This window comes from Lontra canadensis, unplaced genomic scaffold (assembly GCF_010015895.1).
Source record: "Lontra canadensis isolate GAN:19392208 unplaced genomic scaffold, GSC_riverotter_1.0 scaffold1, whole genome shotgun sequence".
In the NCBI taxonomy this organism is placed as follows: domain Eukaryota; kingdom Metazoa; phylum Chordata; class Mammalia; order Carnivora; family Mustelidae; genus Lontra; species Lontra canadensis.
The window spans coordinates 87239792-87262563 of NW_022630995.1; the positions used below are offsets into that span (position 1 = coordinate 87239792).

Here is a 22772-nt window from a genome sequence, read left to right on the forward strand (position 1 = left end):
AGATTGGAGAAGTGATTGGACTTAAGATAATATGAGATAGTGATTGGACTAGAATAGAATAGATGTATGGCAATGTGGAGAGAGATTGATTTGTGAGTCTTAGAACCGTCTTAAATCTTTGACTCTCTATAGACAGTGCCGGTTCTTGTGTTTCTTTATAATAAGCCCCAGTTACAGTTTAAGTGAGTCTCAGTTTCTTGAAACCCAAGGCAATAGACTGTTTTCTACTCAATACAGAAAGCACAAGAAAAATTTGAGCTGAGAAATTGCTCTCAGAATTAATGTTGAGTCTTGGTTCTGGCCTTATACTAGTCTGTTCAGATTCTCTTTTGTTCCTGGCTAAGGACACATCACTAAAGCAATTCCCTCAACAAAAACATGGTGGATGGGGAATTTGGAAAGAGCACTCTTGTTTCTGATGTTTTAAGTGTTTGTTTTTGTAAATAAGGAAATAATACTCATGTTATGATGCTTGATCAACACCTACTGAGGGCCAGGAATTATCCTTGGACTCTTGTTTGGGGAAACAAAGGAACAAAACAAGTAAATTGCATTGTCTTTGCCCTCAATGAGCTTAGGCGAAGTTGAGAAGAGATGACTAAGAGCAACAAATGACTAGAGGGTACATGGAGACAACAGGGAATTAGCGATCAGTTCTATCTGGAAATGATGGCGACCTTCAAAGATACCCTAGAGAAAGTGACATTTGAGTCAAGTCCTGGAAAATGAGTGGAATAAGGTGCCATCCGGGGTGACAGTGTCAGAGCACCTCAATGCATTCTGAGATACAGGGACTGAAAGCAAATCTGTACATTCCTCAGTAAAGGATGCTATTTTGAAGAACATGGACAGAAATGTAAGAGGAGAGAGAGGCAAATGAGAGAACCCCAGGAACCAGGTTAAGGGTTTGGGTTTTATCTTGCAGTCACTGAAACACTATTCAGGAGTTTTATTGTTATTGTTTTAAGGAGTTTTGATTAAGCATTTTAAAATGCTTAATTTTTCAGGAAGACTGTTCCACCAGCAATTTTGAAGGTGGTGGAAGAGTGGCCATGAGAACGGGTAGACCCCTGCTCTGCTTGAGGGCAAATATGATTGCATATAAGGAGTCTTTATGCTCAGAGTATCTGCTTTATGCATAAGCATACATGTGTTTTGCTTTGCTGTTGGAGCCATATTCTGATAATTGTAATGTTTTGGCAGGTGTAGTCTGGCTGGTGGCAGTCATCGTTGGATCGCCCATGTGGCATGTGCAACGTCTTGAGGTAGATTGGGACTGGGATTGATAGTCATATTATTGAAAGTTTTCTCAGCCCTCTCAGTGATAATCCAATTTCGTCCTGCAAATTTGTATAATCCCAATTATTTCACTGGAAATTTTTCAAGTGGAATAAAATAGTTTGTTTTAAGATCCTCCCCTCTCCCCAATTATCTAGCTCTCCCTTGATCTTATATTATTAAGATTTTAATGCTTAAAAGAAAATTAATCAGGGTCACATTCTACATTTTCCTGCAAGCTGAGCATGCCTTTCCTAGTGGCCTCCAGTGTCTTGTTACATTTGAAGAGTTCAATGGTTGCTCTAGATTTTTCTTTTATTTTTAAATCACATTAAAAAATTGTCATCAATTATCTGCTTATTAGTTGATTCTCCTTCATAAGTCTTTTCTTATCCATCTCCCATACATTGACAAACTGAAATTTGAATTGGAGTGTGTGCCAGGATCATCTTATCTGACCTCTCTTCTTCCCTCACACCTTTATTTAATGGGCTCAGCATTGCATGGGGATTCACAGTGGAGGGAGCATGGTGCTGTTTTTGGTGACCCAGTCTCACCAATGGGGTATACATACTTCAGCGTGTCCTGCATACATGATCTAGCCCAGATAGTAGTGTTCAAAGGCAGTAGGGCATTGTTTACACACCCACTGAAATAATCTTTTAGACCATGTATCGTTTTTATACCTTTTTAAATGGACGGAAGCAAATGTGAAACTGGATTGGATGTCCGGTGTCCAATGGCAAGGATAACAAATGAGCTCTCAGGCAAGGGTACATTGAAAACATGATTTGATTTTTTATGTAACCTGTGTATTGAATGAGTCGGACTCCATAGGTGAGAGCAGAAGGTAATTTTATTCTGTCCATTGCTGCCTGTAAAAATGTGACCTAAGGACCTCCCAATATTCTGATGCAATGTTGTGGATGAAGCCCTGGGTAGGCCCTGTTACTCTTCCAACTGTTCAGAGAGCAACATTCCTCTGGACACTTTCAGTCACAACAAAAGTGTTAGTTCTGTGGTTAAATGCCCAGCCCAGTGTCACAACCACATAAATCCATACTTTCAATCAAAGCAAAACAACCCCTTCCCTCAGCTTAAGCTATTTTAGGTCTAGAATCCTACAGTATGGAAAAGGGACATAATCCGCATCATCTCCCCTTCCTTACTGTGCATTTCTCCCTTCCCGTTCAGTTGACTGCCTCTGGCTCTTTGGGAGCTGGTGAGAAGGTTGAGGAGAGGAAGGGGCAGGTGTACCCTGGTGTCAGTGCCCTCTGCCTGTGACTATTGCTCATGATCAACTCTTCACTTGTGGGTTTTTCAAAGATAACATCACTGAGGCTTCTGACTGCTATTTCCTTCTCCAGCAGGCTGTTTATCATGCCCCTCTAGCTTCCACACACAACTGTATGTGGCCAGCTCTTTTCTCCAAGGCTGCACTTATCCCAACAGGAATCCTGTACAAATGGAGTCCTCTCATAAGTGACCCAACCCAGTAGTCATTTGTGGGGTCCATTCCTGGCCCATAGACACAAGGGTATTTGTCTATTTCTTTAAATAAACTTATCTTATCATATGTTCTAAATATAGTTTAAATATGTAACTCATTTGGTTTGTAGAAAATGCATATGAAATTGGCAAAGCCAGTCCTCACTGTCACACCAATCAGCCAAGTCAGATTTGCTTTCTGTCAGGAAGAATTGTGATTTCATTTTTCATACCAGATAAATCTATTAATATGCATCCCATGACCACCTTCTCACTTCTAAAATTCTACTAGAGAGAGTGTGTGTGAGCATGCACAAGGCCTGGATTTCTCACCTGGGTGAAACAAAGCACCCGGACGTCACCATTTCCACCCCCTGAAGTTCTCTTTGCTTTGCTCTCACTGGGCTCTCTCTCAGGAGTGATGTATTTGACAATTTTCAGGGGATGGAAGCAACGAGGTGGTAAAATGAAAATTGTCATCACTTCTGCCCCTTCACTGTATGAAAAATGTAAATTCACAGCATCTCAACATCTGTCAAAACACTTTTTCCTAATGCCAAGCTTTACCCTGAATAAAAATGTGTTTAATACAGGGAAAAGCACAAAGCCCTGTCATGTATTTATGGCTTCTTGATCATGGTGGCTTCGCTGACATCAGTAATTCAAGCCACCTCCTTTTTCAGTGCCTCATAGTAAGACTGTGGTTGGGTAAGAGATCTGGCTTATGTAGCTGGGGAGAAGAGGGATTAGAAATGAGAAACTGGGAATATAAAGAGAGCACAACACTCGGTTTCAGGCTTCTCCTAGGCAGTGGAATCTTAAAGATTTAATTTATTTACTTGAGAGAGAGCTAGAAAGCACGAGCGGGGAGAAGGAACAGAGGTAAAGGGAGAGAGAGAATCCTAAGCAGACTCCCCGCTGGGCACAGAGTCTGACAGGGGCCCTCGATCCCAGGACCCGGAGATCAGGATCTGAACCAAGTAAGAGCCGGACACTTAAAGGCTTGAGCTACCCAGGCACCCCGAGGCAGCAGAATTTCAGAGAACTGTGCAGTTGCTAGTAGAAGATCTGAAATTTGCTCCCTTACAGCCATCTGCCTGTGCCCTCAGAAAGTCTGTGCTTGTCCCCAGGGCAACATGCACCTATTTGGAGACTGCTGGGGTAGTTTGTGCCTTAACATGTGCCAGTGTGTTGCCCCCATGGCTGCGCCTTCGTGGGCTCTTCCTCCATGGAGTCAGAATCAATTTCCCTTTATATCCGGTTCCCAGGGAGTTTGGATCTTGATATTATTATTCAGTAAGTGTTTTCATCCCTCATTGTATTTGTAAATAACAACCTTGATCAGAGCTTGAATTTTCTTACCTTCGATGAGTGTACCAGAAAGTTTGTTCCCCAATTCAACTGACTAACAATTGATGATAAAATTTGCAGGAATGAAGGCAAAAATATGTCTAAGACCTAGGTATTCTTCATCTGGAAAGCTCTAAAATGACCAAAGTGGAAGTGGTTTTGCTACATTCTCTTTTGTTCTTATTATCCAGTTAAATAACTCTTGAATATGCTTTTCTAAGTTTGTCCTTTATTAACATTTGCTATTTTATTAATACTGCTATTAATAATATTTTGAACTCATGAGTCTGTCAGAAATTATTAATAAGAAGACATTGTCTTTCTGTAAGATATCTACCTCAATTGAGGTAGATATTATCAGGCTCAGAGCTGAGTCTGAATATTTGTAGATTGACAATAGTTTGAATCTCAATTTCTTATTCATCTCAGAATCTTAAAGCAATCAGTTACATTTCTAAAATCTTTGCAAACAACCTGATCATTCCAATCTGGAATAGCTATAACAAAATACAAGTTTTCAGTACTATCAATTGAAAGACATCTGATGCCTTGCCAAAATTTGTCTCTTCAACAATTGAGGAAGCAAAGTAATGTAACACTAAACTAGCTGGCATGCAAGTACAAAATATTTTTTTTTCATACAATACTTTGGTTGTTGTATTTGCGATGTATTCTCCATCCGGAAAGCAACGTTCTTCATCTGGACTGTATGCATACATATTCTGATCAAAGAGCATAGCTCGCTTTTACCAAATTGAAAAAAAGTGGGAGATTTAAAAAAAATAAAATAAAGAGGCTATTGACCTCAATTCCATTTTAAAATAGAAAAGAAAGTATAAAACCAGTAAGCACATAAGGAGTGAAGGAAAAATGACACTTCACAACAAAACAACAGTCAAAAATATTTCTCATTTGAAATATGTCCCCACAGTAAATATGTAAGATCTGAAAAATGCAGCATTACAATAGTAGTTGGCTGCTTTCTGTTCTTTTGATGCTGACTCTGGTTCCTCTAACTGAATTGTTCTTGTATTAAAGATTAAGTATGACTTCTTATATGAAAAAGAACATGTCTGCTGTTTGGAAGAGTGGGCCAGCCCTGCACACCAGAAAATCTATACCACCTTCATCCTTGTCATCCTCTTCCTCCTGCCTCTTTTGCTGATGCTTATCCTGTATAGTAAAATTGGCTATGAACTTTGGATAAAGAAAAGAGTGGGGGATTGCTCAGTGCTTCGAACTATTCATGGAAAAGAAATGTCAAAAATAACCAGGTCCGTTTAATGAAATATTCACCTCTGTTTAAAATATTTGTAATTAGTTGTGCTTGAAGGAGCAGGTGCTAGAAACCTCTCAATTCCTGGGAAATTTAGCCGAAGTGCCATTTGTAATTCATATTTAGGGTTTGGGCTGACTTTAAACTTTGGAGATTTTAGGTATGGCAGGAGTTTAGAAAATTTGGAAAACTGTTACATTTTCATCTCCATGTCAGCATGACATGGGGGTAAGGGCTGTGGTCTTCTCTTTCCCACCACTCACCAGCCACATGGTGTGGACTAAGCCTCCTGCTTTCCTCCTATGTAGCAGGGAGCTTAATAAAAATCCATCCTCACTTCCTCCTACCCAAAAGTGATGCTCAAATGCTTGAGATATATATGGAAATCCTTTGGTGGTCAGAGTATGCTATTTACTTTAAATTATTATTATTGATATAACACTAAAAGCTTTCTTTTCTGAACATATTCACTAATAAAAACATAAAACACAATTTACTGATATGCCACTTGTAGTCCATATGTTTATTTTATAATCTATGTGGAATGGCTATTACAAACAAAAACAAAAACCTTCTATGGAGTTTTGTGGTTTGGTGAAATTGTCTCATTTTTCAAGTGTGCAGCGACCTCTGGTGCCCAGTTTGTATGAAGCAATCCTCCCTGTCAGCGTCAATGCTGGACTATTGAGCACCTTGGGATTTACTGCTGATTTAGCTCTCCCACTTCCTCAGAAGAATGCTATTCAGTATAAAGCGAATAAGAGCTTAATACTGAAGTTAAGCTGCATAATTTTAAGGCCGCTCTACCCCTTACAGTTTAAATACCTTACTGGTCATCCGACTTTGCAAGTGACATAAACTTCTCCGTGCCTCAGTTTCTGCATCCATTAAATGGCTTACTGAGAAGGTGAATGACATAATCCACACCAAGCATCTAGCCAAGTGCTTGGCCTATTATGAGCACACATGATAAGGATGTTTATAATATGAGAAATATAGGGAAGTGGGTAGAAGCAATGGGAAAAATGAGAAACAGCCCACAATTAACCTGTCATGAGCTTTATTAATATTTGAAAAATTATGGTGGAGAAGTTTAGGCTAAAACTTTAATAACTTTGATATCAATGTGACAAATTTCCCAAGAAGTTAACTAATACAATGTATCCTTATGGGTCCAGGAAGAAGAAGCGAGCTGTCATTATGATGGTGACAGTGGTGGCTCTCTTTGCTGTGTGCTGGGCACCTTTCCACATCGTTCACATGATGATTGAATACAGTGAGTGCTTTTCATTCTCATTTGATAGAAGTTTTAGTTCATTTCCTGCTAGAATGGACAATGAATCATAGAAATATGGGTAATCAAATATCAAACCTTTAATGGGTTTCTTTCATGTTTTCAAGACCACCAGATCATTACATGGTAGATAATTATGTATGATTTTGACCAAATTTTTAATAATTACAGAAGATACAGAAACATGTTTGAGTTTCTTTCATGCCATGCCTCCCCTTCTCCATAAGCCATTCAGACACTGGAGAAGGGTGACATCCTATGAGTGTTTCTCCATTTCGATTAGAATGCTGACTTGAACCACATAAATTTAATAACACCTAGGATTTCAGCCAGACCCTCACTGTATTACCTTTGATAATCTGAGACTTAACAATTCTCAGGTGATGTGTTTCCATAACACAAGCGAACATGTGAATGGTAGCTTCTGCTTCCAGTTTATACAAAGCTTAGAATAAAGTAGAAATGCAGTAAGCTCCCTAATATGTGCTGGGCGCCAGGCTGAGCTTGTGAGGCAAGATTCTCTACGAATGAGGACACATCACAGAGCTTATTTTTCTTCTGACATGAAATGGCTCTTCCCAGAATTGTCTTGAGACTTTTACACCTTTATCCACTTGTCAAAGTGTAAGTGGTCAGTAAAGACAGATGATAAACAGAAATTCTATTTTCTGCTTGTTAGAACATAATACATTCTAGACTATTAATTTTTATTTCAGGTAATTTTGAAAAGGAATATGACGATGTCACAATCAAGATGATTTTTGCCATAGTGCAAATAATTGGATTTTCCAATTCCATCTGTAATCCCATTGTTTATGCATTTCTGAACGAAAACTTCAAAAAAAATTTTTTATCTGCAGTTTGTTATTGCATAGTAAAAGAAACCTTATCTCCAGCACGAAGGCATGGAAATTCAGGAATTACAATGATGCAGAAGAAAGCAATGTTGTCCCGGAGACAGAATCCTGTGGAGGAGACCAAAGGAGAAGCATTCAGTGATGGCAACATTGAAGTCAAATTGTGTGAACAACCAAGGGAGAAAAAATATCTCAAATGACATCTTACCCCGTTCAACTCTGAACTTCTGAGAATTCTGCTTTAGGCAGCAGACACTAATTATAACAAGGTCTTCATTATTAGTACCATTCATAGCTTAATCAGAAGAGAAAATTTTTTATTTTTAATTAACACATAATGTATTATTTGCTTTAGGGGTACTGGTCTGTGAATCTTGAGTCTTACACAATTCACAGCACTCACCTTAGCACATACCCTCCCCAATGTCCATAACCCAGCCACTCTAACCCTCCCCCACCACCCCAACCCTCCAGCAACCCTCAGTTTGTTTCCTGAGTTTAAGAGTCTCTTATGGTTTGTCTTCCTCCCAATCCCATCTGGTTTCATTTTTTCCCTCCCTACCTTCCACAACCCCTGCCCTGCCTCTCAAATTCCTCATATCAGGGAGATCATATGATAATTGTCTTTCTCTGATTGACTTACTTCGCTTAGCATAATACCCTCTAGTTCCATCCACGTCATTGCAAATGGCAAGATTTCGGGTTTTTTGATGGCTGCATAGCATTCCATTATATCTAGATATCTATATCTATATATCTATATATATATAGATATATATATATACCACATATATACATATATATACACCATATATATATGTATTATATATATAGAGAGAGAGAGAGAGGGAGAGAGAGAGATACATCTAGGCTCTTTCCATAGTTTGGCTATTATGAACACTGCTGCTATAAACATTTGGGTGCACATGCCCCTTAGGATCACTACATTTGTATCTTTGGGGTAAATACCCAGAAGTGCAATTGCTGGGTTGTAGGGTAGCTCTATTTTCAACTTTTTGAGGAGTACTGTTTTCCAGAGTGACTACACCAGCTTACATTCCTACCAGCAGCATAGGAGGATTCCTCTTTAGAAGAGAAAATTATTTTGAGCAAATGTTGAAGATTTTTTTTTTATTCTTGGAATGATAAAAAGAAGTAAATCATTTTTTCATAAAAATATGACAGACATGAAAGCACAGTTTTGAAAAATTAGTAAACTATTGTTCTAGATCATGAATTTGAGAAAAAACTTGTACAGAAATTAATGTTCTTGGGTAGTAGTATTTCCTCCAATGCAGTCCATGTAATATGACTTTTTTTTTAAAAAAGATTTATTTATTTTAGAGAGAGAGGTGGGGTGGGGTGCAGAGGGAGAGAATCTCAAGTGGACTCTCCATTGGGCGAGGAGCCCAGTGGGGAACTCCATCTTAGGACCCATGAGATCATGACCTGAGCCAAAAGCAAAAGTTGGGTGCTTAACCATCTGAGTCACCCAGGCACCCTTGTAATATTGCTAAATTAGATGAGAAAATAACTTTAGAAATTACTCCTTCTTTCTTAAGTTAATAGTTGAATATAGTAATGTAATTTTCAGTGTACTGTTGGAATTTGGTAACACAGTCTTTTACTTCTGTTCAATAATCATAAAGTCAGAGAAGATGAAGAAGCTGCAAAATGACAGAAGAATGAGATTAAGAGGCAGATGCCTGGGTTTGAGCTACTTACAGGCCTAGTAGCTACCATAGCCTTGGTGATTGGCAAGCCACTGAGCCACTTTAAGCCTCTGTATTTTCACTTGTAAACTGTGGTGGTGCCCCTTCTGCCTTGCAGGACCACTGCCAGTGCTTTGTACTCTGAAGCAACCTCAAGTTCTGAAGCATGTTCCAGGCCTCCCCATTCTGTTCCCTTTTGCTTCCCGAGAATGGCCCTCAACCCTGTCAAGCTTTCCAACTCTTCCGGGTTGGTAGCTGGCTTCCCTCATCAAAAAAAGGAGATTTCTGTGATCCTCATGTATAGGTTGACTGTAATATATATAAGCTAATCTATCTCAACTATTTCTATTTTTAAACCCCTTATTTTACCAGAGGGATGAAAGACTGATTGTTATGTAAAAGGACTTATAGATGTAGTTAGTAGATGAAAGAAAATCAACTCTAAGACCATGAGATTTTACTGTGCCTGAGACTGACCCTCAGGAGAGCAAGGCCAGGAAGAACAACAGAGTTCCCCATCCGTATCTCTGACCTAAATCTCACTTCAACTTTTCTTTCCAGTCTTTTCTTATTACCTTCAAATGTCATGGAACTGGTGACCACATCCCAGGGCCTATCAATTTCCCTTTAACATCTGAGATTCCCAAAGTCCTTTCAGAGCCTCTTGGGTCAAGTGTTTCTTCTGCCTCCAATTTTCTAGCACTTACTCTTTCTGTCAGGAAGGACAGAAAGGAAGTAAAGCGCAAGAATTCTCAGGGTATATTACTTGTGAAGCTTTAAGGTTTGGGAACCAGAGAACACAGGCCATTGGGATCTTTCAAAATATAGATATTTAACTTTATAGGTGTGTCAATATAAGGGTGAATAAAGAAACAAAAATGAAGCACTGCGTGGTATTAAGAAAAAATGGCAATATGACACAAAATTAACAAGGTCAAGAGAAGAAAACTGATGATTTGGTTTGGGCTAAAATGGACTTATTATGGGTTATGTGTGTGCACCTCCTGTTATGACTAGCTACCCTGTGGCAAAACAATAATTGTCATCAAGTCATTAAACCATTAAATGTAAATCAAATTCTCTGATTTTGGATATCCTTATTTAATCAGTAAATATCCATCAGACTCTTCCTAAATTTTATGTACACATGTTCTTAATGTAACTTAATGATGAATGGATAAATCAACAGTGTTATTAAACATTTAATTATGAAGATTAGAGATTTTTTTAATTCCTAAACATTGCAGAGCTTGATCTAAAAACATTTAGGTATTAAATTATAATTTAAATAATTACTCTAAAATGACCAGACATTCTATGAAGGACTCTGCCCCCACATTGAATTAATACTATTCTAGAAACAAAAATAGAACAATTTTTTTTAAATTGTCCTATAAACATGCAATCTTTTTACTCTGTTTTAAAGGTTTCGAAGAGAAAACTGATGTAATTCATTATTGAGGAACTTACAATTTGTCAAAGCAGCTCTCAGTCCAGTCTGGGCATTGAGTCCTGTAACACAGCTGACAAGCCCACAGAGAGTTCACCTTGGATTTGCAAAATCCAAGTTTTCCTTTTGCTTTCCTCTGACTTTGCAGCCCCCTTAGTCTCTTAGGCCCTTTGTCCTCCACCCAGGCACCTGTTTCTCCCCCTGTTTTTTTTCCTTTGCCTTGGACTGTCACTCATTTTATTCCATCTGATTTCCCCTTAACTTGTGTTTGAAGCGAGAATTGAAAAGGTGTCTTTTGGATCTGGGAGGTAGGGATGTGGAGGGGTCCAGAAAGCTAGTCATTAAAACCATTCATTAGCATTTGGTAAAATGTCTATGAAGTCAGTGAAAAGATATGCATTACTGTTCAGGCCTCTAAGCCTTTTATTTCATTATGGATCATTATGCCAAAAAGAGCTGAGTCTTTTCTTCTTCTCTACCAAAACAAAAACAAAAGTAAAAAAAAAATCACCTCTTTTATCATAGTTGCTATGGATCAGGACATCAGCGTTCTGCATGCTAGTTTGACTAAAGACTAATTTCTAAGCCTAAATATGTTTTTAAAAAAAGAATGAAGTTGCAGGGCCCATACTATCTTGTTTGAAGACCTATTATAAATTACAATAATCAAAAGAGGGTGGCATTGGCTTAAGGATAAACATATAAGCAATCGCAAAAGAATAGATACCAGAAATGGACAACTTATTTTGAGCAAGGTGGCAATATAATTTAATGCAACAGACTTCAAACGTTGAAACAGACCCACCCATGAAAACGTGTAGACTGCCTACACTCTTTTTCTTAGATGTTGCTCTCATTCACTTATTTAATAATATTTTTGGAGTTCCTGCTATGTGTCAGAACTAGACACCCTATTTCATTTCAAAATCAAGAAAATCCTTTCTACTCTGAACCACATGAGGCTAAACAGTGTTGGCTGGCAAACGAGAGAACAGCGGGAAGAAAGTCATAAAATCAGGTGAATCTATATAGTTACAAAACATGCATAGCTTTACGGGCTTATATCTCAGGCCCTTTGCCCTCTTTTTCACTCAGATTTTTGTTTTCTAGAACCGAGATTATGATTCATCTATGAAAGTAAAAAATCAGAAAGAAACAAGATAAAAGAACATAAAAATATTCCAATTTGTATATTTAGAATCCTGAGAAGACAGGACTTTGTGAAATACTGTGCCAATTCCACTGGTTTCTGGCCACCATGTCAGATTCCTGGGCTGTTTCTATGTTTACAAAACTGTGTTAACTCAGGAAAACCTAGATATGAAGAAACCATTTTTTAAATTTTAATTAAAATTTTTTTTAATTTTTAATTTTTAATTTTTTTTTTAGAGAGAGAGAGAGAGAATGTCTGTGAACACAGGCTATGGGGAGTGGCAGAGTGAGAGGGAGAAAAAGAATCTCAAGCAGGCTCCATGCTGAGCCTACAAGGCTCAATCTCATGACCCTGAAATCATGATGTGAGCCAAAATCAAGACTCAGATGCTTAACTGAGCCAGGTGCCCTGATACCATTTCTAAAAGGAATCTTTGATGAGCTGGCAAAGGCAGTTTTTAAAAAAGGAGATTTCAATGAAAAAGAGCATCTGGGAAATCTATAATTATAGCTCCTCTTTATAGGAAGTAGACATTTTGAGTGTCAGTTTTTCTCTAGGCTCCACAGCCTGAATGGGTTCAAAAATAATTAAAGAATTTTTTATTTAAGATAGCAGATTGTGTAAACATATTTATTTTCCCTACTGAAATCCTACCAGAATGATAACAAAAGAGTATTGAAATGTATAAACCCACAGCATTGATGAAAAACAGAGGGTAGTCACCATGGATGAGAATTTTCAATAAATTTCTTGAAAACAAAAATCAGATGTTGATTATGAACATCATAATCATGAAGAAAAACAGAGGAAGTTATAGTTTAGGATATACCCAGAGAAGACCAATGCAAGAAGAGGAAAATATTCTTTTTAGCAGAATCCTGAAGAGACTTGGGATATTTTAGATGGTATCTTAGAGAGAGAGTGAGAGACAAAAATAGGTAAAAGGGGGAGGAATACCTTGATGATTCGTCTACATCCATCCCATTATTCATCATGTACAAAATGGCCATAACAAAAGCGTTTACTTTTCAGTACTTAACACTTCCTCCCCCACCCACAAACACACAGGTTTCCTTTTGAATGATTTTGGAGAACTACAGCAGTTGGTGTGACCATTGGCAGAAACCACAGGGTTCTGGAATACCAGAGGGTCCTGGTGTAATGAATCCACACCCCAATCACCCTAATCAAAGCCAGCCACTTGCCACCATCATCCAGTGTTCATGGAGCTCTTGACCAGTTCTCATTTCTGCCTCCTTAAAGGATTGTTGAACATTTTAGAACACTCTGAAAAATGAAGGAATGAGACTATGATATAGATAGAATACTAACTCTAGAATAATCAAATAATTCAAGGTAACAAAAGAAAATTTAGAAATGAATTTAATTAGTGCTATTCTCACAGAAATGTAAGGAGATACCATCTTTATAAAACCATCAATGAAGCATGCTACAAAGGGAAAAAATTGGATTAATAAAACTCTAAAAAATTAAAGATAGACTGCTAAATTTTAAAATAGATAATTTACTCATCTTTATTACCCATACATTTAAGAGGAGCCCAGAAAATTTCCTTCACATGTGTTTCCTAGATTATATTTGTATGGCAAACCTCTTGAGGCTATGTCTCATTCAAGGTGTTGTCTAGAGACAGATGGCACATTCAAATGGAGTAATGCGAGGTGACATTAATAAAAGGACAATTTACAAAGGAATGAGCAGGGTGCAGAGAAACAGAAGGGCTGGTGCAGTACCAGCTGCTAATTATAGCAAGGCAGTGTTCCCATCCCTAGGCCTGAAGGGCAGACAAAAAGATTGGGGAAGATGAGCAGGAGGAAGAAGAGGAAGAACAGGAAGGGAAAAAGAAGAAATTGAGAGACAGTGAAAGATTTGTGTGTAGGGAGCCATCTATTGAAGCTGTAACTGTGGATGGAAGTGTGAGCCAGCCCATGCTACTCCTCATGGCAGGTGCCATGAACACAAATGCACCAACCGGACTCACGCTCCCTCTGATCTGCAAGGGGTCTCCATTCCCCAAAACAGTCAAGGAGCAAAGGAGCCCCCTTGATCTGGGCATGGAGTAGAATGATGCAGGTAGGTGATTCTGGGTGGACAAACAGAAAATATCCAGTACATGAATGCCTGAACATCTTCAGTCACATGTTCATACTTAAATGGTGGTTAGGTAGATATAAAAGTCTAAGTTCTCAGTTCATTTCTTTCACTACATCTAAATCTGTGATGTTTGTTTGATTTCAGTGTAGCTGTTTAGAATTCTGATGTCGGTTTGAGATATCTTCTTTCTCTTTGGCATCTCTTAAAATTTGCTCTTTGACTTAGATCCTGTAAAATTTTATCACCATGTATTTAGATGTGTATTTTTTTTTCCTTTGGTACTCTTTGAGTACTTTCAGTCTGAGGTTTTGCATCTTTATTTCTGGAAAGCTCTAGTTATTATTTATTCAAATATTTCCTTCCCTCCCCTTATTTTTGTTGTTTTTTTTTTTTTTTCATTCCAGAATTTCTATTCTATGGATTTGACACTGCTACTTCCACTGTCTGTTTCACTTAATTTTTCATTAATGATTTTTTTTTCATTTCTTTAAAACTTCCTTGATGTCTTCTGGGAGAGTTTCTTAATTTAATATTCTTGCTCAATAATTTTTTCTTTTTCTCTCTCTACTCTGCATTTTGATCTTATCTTATGATATTTTTATTTCAAATTTTATATTTTTCATACACAGCATATCCACTTGATTTTTCATTGTAACTGTTTCTTTTCATAGCACCAGAATCCTCCTTAAGATTAAAAAAAAATTAATCAAAGTATAGGTGAGCTCTGTAACATTTTTTGAAGAATATTTATTATGCTATTTTTAAAATTTATTTTATTTATTTATTTATTTATTTATTTGAGAGAGACAGAGAGAGAGAACATGTGTGAGTAGGGGGAGGGGCAGAGGGAGAAAGAGAGAGAATCTCAAGCAGACTTAATGCTGAGCGCTGAGCACAGAGCCTGATGTGGGGCTCACTCTCATGACCCTGAGATCATGACCTGAGCTGAAATCAAGAGTGAGATGCTCGACTGACTGAGCCACCCAGGTGTCCCTGTTATGTCTATTTTATAAATTCTGGATATCCTTGTTCCATTTATTTTGCATGACTACATAGATTGTTTATTCTACCCTCATCCTTTAATAGTAGCTGTGTTTTTCAGATGTTTCCATAATTTATTCTGTGTGTTCTTATTCCCTCATAAAGTGTTAGAGATCTTGGCTAGTAATATGCAGGAAGCCTGAAAAGGGGCTGCATCCAAGTGCTGCCCTCTTTGTGAGTTTACAGAAAGGTAGGCTGTCCCTCAAGGGGCAGAGTTGCTAGCACCCTAATTCAGACTATTCTGCCTTGTTTACTCCTCTCCCCCTCAGGTAACCTTGGCCATTTTATCCCAATGTCAGTTGAATTCCTTTTTCCAAAAGGATGAAGTCATCACATTTTTATTCTGTTTATCTATCCATCCAGTATGTATTTATTGAGTGACTTCTATATGCCAAACCTACATTTACAAGATAGTTAGCTCTACTCATTAGTTATTAGTCCATAGAATGGGCTTTGAACAAAACTGACTGATCATCTTGAAAACAAGCAGACACACATAACGTTACTAATTAGTCATTTTCAAAACTTTTAAGATGATAAAGTAAGAATTTATAAAATGTGCAAAAGCTTACATATTTATGCCTGTTAAATAATTGTTTATACTTTAAATGCAGCCTTATTTTTTATTAATTACTTTTATTAACATATAATGTATTATTTGCCTCAGGGGTACAAGTCTGTGAATCGTCACACTTACGCACTTCACAGCACTCACCGTATCACACATCCTCCCCAATGTCCATATCCCAACCATCCTCTCCACATCCCCTGACCCCCAGCAACCCTCAGTTTTTTTGTGAGATTAAGAGTCTCTTATGGTTTGTCTCCCTCCCAATCCCATCTTGTTTCATTTATTCTTTTCCTACCCCCCAACACCCCCATGTTGAATCTCAACTTCTTCATATCAGGGAGATCATATGATAATTGTCTTTCTCTGATTGACTTATTTCGCTAAGCATAATACCCTCTAGCTCCATCCACGTTGTCACAAATGGCAAGATTTCATTTCTTTTGATGACTGCATAGTATTCCATTGTATATATATACCACATCTTCTTTATCCATTCATTTGTTGATGGACATCTAGGTTCTTTCCATAGTTTGGCTATTGTGGACATTGCTGCTATAAACTTTCGGGTGCATGTGCCCCTTCAGATGATTACATTTGTATCCTTAGGATAAATACCCAGTAGTGTAATTGCTGAGTATAGGGTAGCTCTATTTTCAACTTTTTGAGGGACCTCCACGCTATTTTCCAGAGTGGCTGCACCAGCTTGCATTTTTACCAACAGTGTATGAGTGTTCACCTTTCTCTGCATCCTCTCCAACATCTGTCATTTCCTGATTTGTTAATTTTAGCCATTCTGACTGGTGTGAGGTGGTATCTCATTGTGGTTTTGAGTATTTCTCTGATGCCGAGTGATGTGGAACACTTTTTCATGTGTCTGTTGGCCATCTGGATGTCTTCTTTGCAGAAATGTCTGTTCATGTTCTCTGCCCATTTCTTTCTTTTTTTTTTTTAAAGATTTTATTTATTTATTTGACAGAGAGAGAGGTCACAAGCAGGCAGAGTGGCAGGCAGAAAGAGAGGGGGAAGCAGGCTCCCTGCTGAACAGAGAGCCCGATGTGGGGCTCGATCCCAGAACCCTGGGATCATGACCTGAGCCAAAGGCAGAGACTTAACCCACTGAGCCACCCAGGTGCTCCTCACTGCCCCTTTCTTGATTGGATTATTTGTTCTTTGGGTTTTGAGTTTGATAAGTTCTTTATAGATTTTGGATACTAGCCCTTTATCTGATATGTCATTTGTGAATATCTTCTCCCATTCTGTCAGTTGTCTTTTGGTTTTGTTAGCTGTTTCCTTTGCTGTGCAAAAGCTTTTGATCTGGATGAAGTCCCAATAGATCATTTTTGCCCTGTTTCCCTTGCCTTTGGTGATGTTTCTAGGAAAATGTTGCTGAGGCTGAGGTCAAAGAGGTTGCTGCCTGTGTTCTCCTCAAGGATTTTGATGGATTCCTGTCTCACATTGAGGTCTTTCATCCCTTTTGAGTCTATTTTTGTATGTAGTATAAGAAAACGGTCCAGTTTCATTTTTCTTCATGTGGCTGTCCAATTTTCCCAACACCATTTGTTGAAGAGATTGTCTTTTTTCCATTGGACATTCTTTCCTGCTTTGTCAAAGATTAGTTGACTGTAGAGTTGAGGGTCTATTTCTGGGCTCTCTATTCTGTTCCATTGAACTACGTGTCTGTTTTTGTGCCAGTACCACACCGTCTTGATGATTACAGCTTTGTAATAGAATTTGAAGTCTGGAATTGTGATGCCACCAACCTTGGCTTTTTTTTTTTTTCAACATTCCTCTGGCTATTTGGGGTCTTTTCTGACTCCATATACATTTTAGGATTATTTGTTCCATTTCTTTGAAAAAAATTAATGGTACTTTGATCAGGACTGCATTAAGTGTGTAGATTGCCTTAAGTAGCATAGACATTTTCACAATATTTGTTCTTCTAATCCATTGGGCATGGAATGTTTTTCCATTTCTTTGTGTCTTCCTCAATTTCTTTCAAGAGTACTTTACAGTTTTCTGAGTAGAGATCCTTTGCCTCTTTCATTAGGTTTATTCCTAGGTATTTTATGGTTTGGGGAGCAATTATAAATGGGATCAACTCTTTAAATTTCCCTTTCTTCTATCTTGCTGTTGGTGTATAGAAATGCAACTGACTTCTGTGCATTGATTTTATATCTGGACACTTTATTGAATTCCTGTGTGAGTTCTAGCAGTTTTGGAGTGGAGTCTTTTGGGTTTTCCACATAAAGTATCATATCATCTGCAAAGAGTGATAGTTTGACTTCTTCTTTGCCAATTTGGATGCCTTTTATTTCTTTTTATTGTCTTATTGCTGAGGCTAGGACTTCTAGTACTATGTTGAATAGCAGTGGTGATAGTGGACATCCCTGCCGTGTTCCTGACCTTAGGGGAAAACCTCTCAGTTTTTCCCCATTGAGAATGATATTCACTTTGGGTTTTTCATACATGGCTTTGATCATATTGAGGTATGTGCCCTCTATCCCTACACCTTGAAGAGTTTTGATAAAGAAAGGATGCTGTACTTTGTCAAATTCCTTTTCAGCATCTATTGAGAGTATCATATGGTTCTTGTTCTTTCTTTTATTAATGTATTATATCACATTGATTGATTTGTGGATGTTGAACCAACCTTGCAACCCAGGAATAAATCCCACTTGGTCATGGTGAATAATCCTTTTAATGTATTGTTGGATCCTACTGGCTAGTATTTTGGTGAGACCTTTCGCATCCATGTTCACAAAGGATACTGGTCTGTAATTCTCCTTTTTGAAGGGGTCTTTGTCTGGTTTTGGGATTAAGGTAATGCTAGTCTCATGAAATGAATTTGGAAGTTTTCCTTCCATTTATATTTTTTGGAACAGTTTCAGGAAATAGGTATTAATTCTTCTTTAAATGTTTGGTAGAATTCCCCTGGGAAGCTGTCTGGCCCTGGGTTCTTGTCTGCTGAGAGATTTTTTATGAGTGCTTCAATCTCCTTACTGGTTATGGATCTATTCAGGTTTTCTATTTCTTCCTGGTTCAGTTTTGGTAGTTTATATGTCTCTAGGAATGCATCCATTTCTTCCAGATTGTCAAATTTGCTGGCATATAGTTGCTCATAATATGTTCTTGTAATTGTTTGTATTTCTTTGGTGTTGGTTGTGATCTCTCCTCTTCCATTCATGATTTTATTTATTTGGGTCTTTTCTCTTTTCTTTTTGATAAGTCTGGCCAGGGGTTTATCAATCTTATTAATTCTTTCAAAGAACCAGCTCCTAGTTTCATCGATTTGTTCTACTGTTCTTTTGGTTTCTATTTTATTGGTTTCTTCTCTGTTCTCTATGATTTCTCTTCTCCTGCTGGGTTTAGGCTTTCTTTGCTATTGTTTCTCCTGCTGCTTTAGGTGTAGGGTTATGTTGTGTACTTGAGACTTTTCTTGTTTCTTGAGAAAGGCTTTTATCACTATATACTTTCCTCTAAAGACCACCTTTGCTGTGTCCCAAAGATTTTGAACAGTTGTGTTTTCATTTTCATTTGTTTCTGTGAATTTTTTTCAATTCTTTAATTTCCTGGTTGACTCATTCATTCTTCAGTAGGATGCTCTTTAGTCTCTATGTATTTGAGTTCTTTCCAGCTTTCCTCTTGTGATTGAATTCTAGCTTCAGAGCATTGTGGTTTAAAAATATGCAGGGAATGGTCTCAATCTTTTGGTACTGGTTGAGACTTGATTTGTGACCCAAGATGTGATCTATTCTGGAGAATGTTCCATGTGCACTAGAGAAGAATGTGTAATCTATTTCTTTGGGGTGGAATGTTCTGAATATATCTGTGATGTCCATATGGTCCAGTGTGTCATTTAAAGCCTTTATTTCCTTGTTGATCTTTGGCTTGGATCGTCTGCCCATTTCAGTGAGTGGGGTGTTGAAGTCCCCTACTATTATTGTATTATTGTCAATGTGTTTCTTTGATTTTGTTATTAATTGGTTTATATAATTGGCTGCTCCCATGTTAGGACATATATATTTAAAATTGTTAAATCTTCTTGTTGGACAGACCCTTTGAGTATGATATAGTGTCCTTCCTCATCTCTTATTATAGTCCTTCGCTTAAAATCTAATTTATCTAATATAAGGATTGCCACTCCAACTTTCTTTTGATGTCCATTAGCATAGTAAATTGTTTTCTACCCCCTCACTTTAAATCTGGAAGTGTCTTTGGGTCTCAAATGTGTTTCTTGTAGACAGCATATCAATGGGTCTTGTTTTTTTATCCATTCTGATACCCTTTGTCTTTTGATTGGGGCATTTAGCCCATTTACATTCAGGGCAACTATTGAGAGTTATGAATTTAGTGCCATTTTATTGCCTGTAAGATGACTATTACAGTATACAGTATTATACAGTATTATAGTATACAGTATTATTACTGTATACTGTCTCTGTTCCTTTCTGGTCTACTACTTTTAGGCTCTCTCTTCGCCTAGAGGACCCCTTTCAATATTTCCTGTAGGGCTGGTTTGGCGTTTGCAAATTCTTTAAATTTTTGTTTGTCCTGGAAGCTTTTTGTCTCTCCTATCTTTTCAATGACAGCCTAGCTGGGTATAGTATTCTTGGCTGCATATTTTTCTCATTTAGTGCTCTGAATATATCATGCCAGTTCTTTCTGGCCTGCCAGGTCTCTGTGGATAGGTCTGCTGCCAACCTAATATTTCTACCATTGTATGTTACAGACTTCTTGTCCTGAGGTGCTTTCAGGATTTTCTCTTTATCACTAACACTTGTAAGTTTTACTATTAAATGACAGGGTATGGACATATTTTATTGATTTTGAGGGGCTTTCTCTGTGCCTCCTGGATTTTGATGCTTGTTCCCTTTGCCATATTAGGGAAATTGTCTGCTATAATTTACTTCAATATACCTTCTGCCCCTCTCTTTCTTTCTTCTTCTAGGATCTCAATTATTCTAATATTTTTTCCTCTTATGGTATCAGTTACCTTTCAAATTCTCCCGTTGTGGTCCAGTAGTTTTTTGTCTCTCTTTTGCTTAGCTTCTTTATTCTCCATCATTTGGTCTTTATTACTAATTCTTTCTTCTGCCTCACTTATCCTAGCAGTAAGAGCCTCCATTTTTTATTGCACCTCATTAATAGCTTTTTTGATTTCAGCTTGGTTAGATTTTAGTTCCCTTATTTCTCCAGAAAGGGCTTTTATTTCTCCAGAAAGGGTTTCTCTAATATCTTCCATGCCTTTTTCAAGCCAGCTAGCACCTTGAGAATCATCGTTCTGAACTCTAGTTCTGACATATTACCAATTTCTGTATTGATTAAGACCCTAGCCATTGTTATTGCCTCTTGTTCTTTTTTTTGTGGTGAGTTTTTCCACCTTGTCATTTTATCCATGTAAGAATACATAAGCAAGAGAATAAAATACTAAAAGGGTACAAAGACCCCAGAAAAATGTATGCTAACCAAATCATAAAAGATCTAAAACCAGGAGGAGAATAAAGGGGGAAAAAAGAAATAAAAATAAAATACATACATATTTTATAATTATATATATGTATATATAACTATATATATACATATATATGTATATATAATTATATATATATATATTTAGACTGGTGAATAGAACATAGCCACCCACTTGAATTTGGGTATATTTATGTTTCTTAGAAGAAACTACCTCTCAAAATGTTAAAGAAAGAAAAACTTATATGTATACAAAAATAAGGGTAAACATGATGAAGGGATGGAATATGACTGTAAAGATAAAAATTTTAAAAAAATTCCAAGAAAGGAATTTGTAAGATAATTTGGTTGGAAAAAGAAAAAAAAAAAAAAAAAAGAGGAGGGAATGTGCTCAGGCTGGAGTCTAGAACAAACCCATGTGCTAGATTAGGGTATATTTTGATGTATTAGAAGAAATTGTACCCCAAAAATTTTTAGAAAAAAGAAAACCTATATGAACACATAAAATAAGGGTAAATACAATGAAGGGATAAAATCTGACTATAATAATGAAGGTTTAAAAGATTTTTTTTTAGAAAGGTACTGTTAAGATAAACTAGTTTTAAAAAGTTAAAAGAGGAAAAGTTAAAAAAATAGAATAAGAAAAAAACAAAATTAAAAAAAATTTAACTTTCCAAGACTAAAAGATCAAGAGGAAAAAGCAATGAATTTTATGCTTTGCTTTCCCCTAGCTCTGAAGTTCCACTGTTTTCCTTGATCCATGAGCTTGGTCTTGGCTGGATGTTCTTGCTGATCTTCTGGCGGATGGGCCTGTTGCAGTGATTCTCAAATGTCTTTGCCCAAAGTGGAATTGCACCCTTGCCAGGCACCGGGCTAAGTAATCTGCTCTGGTTTGCTCTTGGAGCTTTTGTTCCCTGAACACTTTCTGTATCACTTTGGAGGACAGGAATGAAGATGGCATCTTCCCAATCTCTGGCCTGGAGGAGCTGAGAGCTCAGGGCTCCACTGCTCAGTGTACCCTCAGAGATAAGCAGTCAATCACTCCTGTCTCCCTGGTCTCCAGCTGCACTCCAAGCTCACCCAGCCTTTGAGCATTTCTATCTCTGGTGCACGGCCCCATTTGGTCTCCAAACCCCGCAGATTCCTGCCACACTGTTCCTCCTGGAGGAGGAAGGTGAGTCTCCCTGGAACTGCCACTTGTGGGGTCCCTGTTCAAGGAGCAGTGGTCCAGCTATGCCTTGGATCATGGTTTAAGGTAACCCCGATCTGAAAGCTCACTCCTTGGCTCTGTCTTTGCAGTCAGCTTCCCTGTGCCAATACCTGGCAGCTCTGCCACACTCAGACACCCCCCGATCTTTCTGTAACCCCGTGGAACCAGAGACCACAATGTCCCTGCGACGGTTCCACCCTCACTTAGCCTCTGGAGCAATGTCTTTTAGTGGAGCAGACTTCTAAAAGTTCTGATTTTGTGCTCCGTTGCTGTGCCACTTGCTGGGAGCCGGCCCCTCCCCTCACAGGCTATCTTCCTGTCACTCAGATTCACTTCTCCCCACATCCTACCTTTCAGAAAGTGATCAATTTTCTGTTCCTATAATTGCTGCTCTTCTTCTCTTCTGTCTCCTGTTGAGTTTGTAGGTGCTCAGAATGGTTTGATACCTATCTAGCTGAACTCCTGGAATCCAATGTCATTTCAGTCTGCTACTTCATGCCATCTTGCC

General features: G+C 37.9%; 1 protein-coding gene across 1 annotated transcript in view; it reads left to right on the forward strand.

The window, feature by feature from the left end:
* Positions 1-7882, forward strand: part of QRFPR (pyroglutamylated RFamide peptide receptor) — a 45000-nt gene extending 37118 nt beyond the window's left edge. The window contains exons 3-6 of the mRNA XM_032858538.1: positions 1204-1265; positions 5155-5390; positions 6571-6668; positions 7403-7882. Of these exons, the coding sequence (XP_032714429.1) occupies positions 1204-1265; positions 5155-5390; positions 6571-6668; positions 7403-7743 (737 nt within the window). The 3' untranslated portion in view covers positions 7744-7882. The remainder of the gene's footprint in view (positions 1-1203; positions 1266-5154; positions 5391-6570; positions 6669-7402) is intronic.
* The last annotated feature ends 14890 nt before the right edge of the window (positions 7883-22772 follow it).